This window comes from Lampris incognitus, chromosome 10 (genome assembly GCF_029633865.1).
Source record: "Lampris incognitus isolate fLamInc1 chromosome 10, fLamInc1.hap2, whole genome shotgun sequence".
NCBI lineage: Eukaryota > Metazoa > Chordata > Actinopteri > Lampriformes > Lampridae > Lampris > Lampris incognitus.
Genome location: NC_079220.1, coordinates 8,031,477 through 8,036,396, shown reverse-complemented (window position 1 = coordinate 8,036,396; position 4,920 = coordinate 8,031,477). Strand labels below are relative to the sequence as shown.

The window sequence follows — 4,920 nt, the reverse complement described above, 5'->3', positions numbered from 1 at the left end:
TTTTCCCTTCATAATCTAGAATAGATGCTGTCAGTAACTCGTACTCACACTTTGAATGGTAAATAATATGTCCTGCATACCAGCAATTTCTCTTTCATTAAACCCCCCAGTGATCACAACGGGGATGAAAACACCGACACACCATGTGGTGGAGCAAGCGAAGGCCACTAATCTCCTTCATATGCAGTACTTACATTATTCCTTAATCTTGTTTTTTTGTTTTTTTTTTTAATAATGGAAAAAAATAGAAACGGGTGGAACGTAATCTAAACCAGCTGCCATTCCTGTAAAGGACATCCAACGTGCTTCATTCCTAAGCATCTGGCGCCATCTAGTGGGCGGTGTGAATTATGGCCTGCGCGGCCCCCCCCATAACCCGGAGCTCGGCTCACCTGTTTTGCCCCCCCCCCCCCCCCTCCCCACGGAGAGTTGCCGGCATTAAAACGGAAGTTTGCGGCGTTTTTTGGGAGATTTGAGACGCACGCTTTCACGCGCTTGCCGAGTTCGGGCGGAAGCGGGCGGCGCGCTCTTCAGCCTGCAGGCGGTGCGAGCCGCACTTCCTGTTACTCGTCAAGAGCCGAGAGGGTGAGACTCCACAGCGGCTGTTGCACCATTCCCGGCGCGCCGCCCGCAACGAGAGACGAGGCACAGAAGCAGCACGAAGACGGTTGGCCGAGTCAGAAGAGAGAGAGGAGTCTGTTGCCAGGAACTCCGTTTGATTCCTCCATCCTCCTCCTCCTCCTCCTCCTCCTCCTCATCATTACTGTTCATTTTCATATGCCGCAAAACTCTTCATAACAGCTGAAGAAGAGTTGGGACAATGCAAGCGATCAAATGTGTAGTGGTGGGAGATGGGTAAGTTGTGTGTTTTTTGTGTTTTCTGGTTAAATTCATGATGTGTGTCAGTATGACCGGAATGGAGACGAGGCTGCCGTGTCCAGATGCAACGCTGCACTGTGGCCAGAACCCCTGCTGAGAGGAAACTTCTGCTACCTGAGCGTTGGGGATGGGGTCAAAGCCCTTCTGAATCGAGGGGGGCCTAACGCAGCGCGCCGGGCCTTTACTTCACTTTATTTCTCCACCGTCTTCTTAGACAAAAGATGAAATCCCAGAAAGGTCATTGAACTCGATCGGCTCAGATTGGTGACGGGAAGGGTCAGCGTCTACCTCCACCCGGGGACGTTCGAGTTTACGAGGAGAGGCTGCGGAGCTCGGCGACAAGGCCCTCGTCGCGCGACGAGGCAGGAAATGGTGGCGCAAAAGCTGATCTCGAGCTGTTCGCGGCACACATGGAGGAATCCGTCAAGAGAGGCGAGGTGGCTGATGAGCGATGGCGTTGACGTGTGCACGGATGGTGCTTCAGTAGCATCTTTTCCCGTAAGCACCGGCCTTGACGCGGGCCCTACATATATCCAGTGCTGATGTGGCGAGGTAAAGCAGTTTTTTCTGCCTATGCTCCTGCCACCTTCCTCCATTTTTGTAGTGACGGATGAGTTCCTCTTGTGTGTGTGTGTTTTTTTTTTACTCGACTTCAGTTCCTCTTTGGCCCCGTGCAGTCGGTCTCACGGTGTCCGGGCTGGGTGTCCCACCCGGCTCTTCGGCCAACGCCACGGCTTCCTCGCATATTCCCCACATGTGCACTTTCCTCAACCAGAAGTCAGTCTCTTGTTTCAAGACGCCGGGCTTTAGCCGGTTGGCATTTTTCGCCGTGGGTGTTGCGTGGCCTTTGGCGCTGTAGAGATGGCATTCAGAGGCCTCTGGTTTTGCTTCCACACGGCTCTGAAACCTCAGATGATGCCCACCTGAGGTGAACCCCGAACTGAACGACCCGCCCCTTGTCTAGTTTCACACCGACGCCGCCGCTGTGGCGGGTTTTCGGGGATGGCGACAGGACACTTGGCCCGATATTTGGCTTTGCTATCGCTACCTTGATGTGTGCCAGAATAGACGGTGCTTCGTTTGTGACTCGGCAGGTCCGAGGCGGCGATGGTCCAGCGGCGGGACCCGGTTAGCGCCAGCTCAAAGTAGAGGATGACAGCGGTGTCATTTTGTGTTTTTCTTTGTGGATGACAAATTCCTCCATGCACCCCCCCCCCCATACTCACAAGTCTTTTTCATCCGGTCAATGCCACACTTCTCCCCCAACCAGGGATCTAGAGGATCCCATACAGCTTATAGAGACACGGCCTTAAACAGCGTAATCCAGTATCATGAAGAACCCCCCCCCCCCCTGCATATTCCACTTTTCCCAAAGGTGACTTCAAAATAGGACTGGGCAAAATATCGATATCGTACCGATATCACGATGAGAGGCTAGATATCGTCCCGGATTTTGGATATGGTGATGTGACGTCAGTGTTGTCTTTTCCTGGTTTTAAAGGCTGTTGTACAGTAAAGTGATATAATCTCCTGAGCTTCCCCCGTCTGTTCTAGTTGCTCTATTATTTGCCTTTACCGACTTAGTTGATAATATATAGGCCCTACTGATGATTATTTATCAACAATCTGATCGTTTAAATGTTTTTTTCGAAAACACCTATCGTCACCCCACTGTCGTCACAATATCGATATCGAGGTATTTGGTCCGTATCGCCCACCGCTACTTCAAAGAGCATCAAACTGTTCTGTTTAATAGGGGCTGTTTTCCCTGTTTCACCGCTACACATTTGTATTCACTCTGGATTCAGCAATAGGACAGAAGCCAGCTGCGGGAAAAACCGCTTCGCGTCGAAACTCGGGACAATGAAATGCGTGGCACCGTGCAAATATGCACAGTGATTTCTCCCCCCCCCCCCCATAGATCGCAGTAGAACAGGGCCGGATCTAGGCATAGGCAAACTAGGCCGCTGTCTAGGGTCTATAATTACCACAGGGGGGCTCAGACAGATGGATAAAAACTAACCTTAATAACCATGTGGCAGTTAAAAGTAATATTGTTTGTTTACAAAGTATCAAAATGTGCTTGTTTGGGGTTGGGGTTGGGGTGGGGTGGGGGGGGGGCCAAGAAAAATGCTCTGCCTAGTGTAATCGATCCATTTAATCCGGCCCTGAGTAGGAATCTTTACTTTATAAAGGTGTTTCATGAAAAACTGGGGAAAAAACACATTGTTAGCAAACTACATGCTCTATGGCAGTGGTTCTCAACCTTGTTGGGGTCCTGGACCCCCTGCGTATTTTTGATCTACCCTGAGGGCCCCTCCACCTGATCTTGGGGGAGGGGGGTTGCAATTTGTAGAAACAGTAGAAATTGCATTTTAAATTGCATTATAGCATTTATTCACTCTTTGGGGCAAAAATAAGAGCTTTCAGTTGTAACTTAGATATAGTTAACAAAACAGAATTCATATGCAGTAACTTTCAGATATATGTAACAAAACAGAATATGTATTCAGTAACTTTCAGATATATGTAACAAGACAGAATATGTATTCAGTAACTTTCAGATATATGTAACAACACAGAATATGTATTCAGTAACTTTCAGATATATGTAACAACACAGAATATGTATTCAGTAACTTTCAGATATATGTAACAAAACAGAATTCTTATGCAGTAACTTTCAGATATATGTAACAAAACAGAATATATATTCAGTAACTTTCAGATATATGTAACAACACAGAATATGTATTCAGTAACTTTCAGATATATGTAACAACACAGAATATGTATTCAGTAACTTTCAGATATATGTAACAACACAGAATATGTATTCAGTAACTTTCAGATATATGTAACAAAACAGAATTCTTATGCAGTAACTTTCAGATATATGTAACAAAACAGAATATGTATTCAGTAACTTTCAGATATATGTAACAAAACAGAATATGTATTCAGTAACTTTCAGATATATGTAACAAAACAGAATTTTTATGCAGTAACTTTTAACAATGCAAACGGGAGCGAGATCTCTTATTAAAATACAATAAACTACACTTGTGAAACAGATGTAATTAGAGAAAAAAAAGTCCTGTTACCCTTCATAGTTTAGGTAGATAAAGGTCTCGGTCACATTTGAGTAAAATAATCCTATTTCTATAAATGTCATAGGATCTTTTTTTTAAAGATATTTTATTTTCACGGACCCCTTGCAATTACACCACGGACCACTAGGGGTCCGCGGACCCCCGGTTGAGAAACACTGCTCTACGGCGACCAAGGCAACAGCAAGACTGTGCCCTGTTTTGATGGTTTCTTGACTACCACGTGACCCCCATTGCTTCTTGGGTAGGAGATAAGATCGGCCTCAGCTAGATGGAGAAGACTTGTGAGTACGGGGGACGCATGGTGGAATTTAGTGTTTTCGTAACATTTGTCGACCATGAGAAGAAAAAATAAAAGGCGTTATCCTCGGAAGGCCGACTCCGTAACGGTGTTGAGAAGCGGCCTCAAGGCAAACAAACCTCGCTAGGTTGTTGCACTTTGCCTACTTTTTGTTGTTTTGTTTGGGTCTGACTTCTGGCCTTGTGTGTTTCGAGTCGAGCAGGAACAAGTTGGGGGGTTGTGAGAATGTGCGTGGATGCTTTTCATGATGGCAGACAGAGGTTAAAGTGTGTGAGCTCGCAACCGCTCTCGCCGTCGCATGGCTGCGCGTCCCCGAAATGGAAATGCGTTAAAACCGAAGGAGGATTTGCAGGAGATTGTGCAATCGCAGCGATTTTACTGTGCAAATATATTACAACTTGATCCCCCCCCCCCCCCATTCTGGGTCAAATATGAATCTCTCTAACTCTGGAAATTGCTGGTTTCGAATTATGGTGGGAGGTGCACCGAGAGAGCTGATGAGGGAGGTAGCACCAAAATAAAACACCTTAGAGGCCTCTCCTCATCTGTATCTGGCTCATCACCCCGCTCCTCCGAGCCGTCCCGGTTGTTGCTCCGCCCCCTCTGCTGATCCGGGAAGGGCTGCAGACT

General features: G+C 47.0%; 1 protein-coding gene across 1 annotated transcript in view; it reads left to right on the top strand.

The window, feature by feature from the left end:
- The first annotated feature begins 505 nt into the window (after positions 1-505).
- Positions 506-4,920, top strand: part of rac2 (Rac family small GTPase 2) — a 23,315-nt gene continuing 18,900 nt past the window's right edge. The window contains exon 1 of the mRNA XM_056288757.1: positions 506-855. Within this exon, the coding sequence (XP_056144732.1) occupies positions 821-855 (35 nt within the window). The 5' untranslated portion in view covers positions 506-820. The remainder of the gene's footprint in view (positions 856-4,920) is intronic.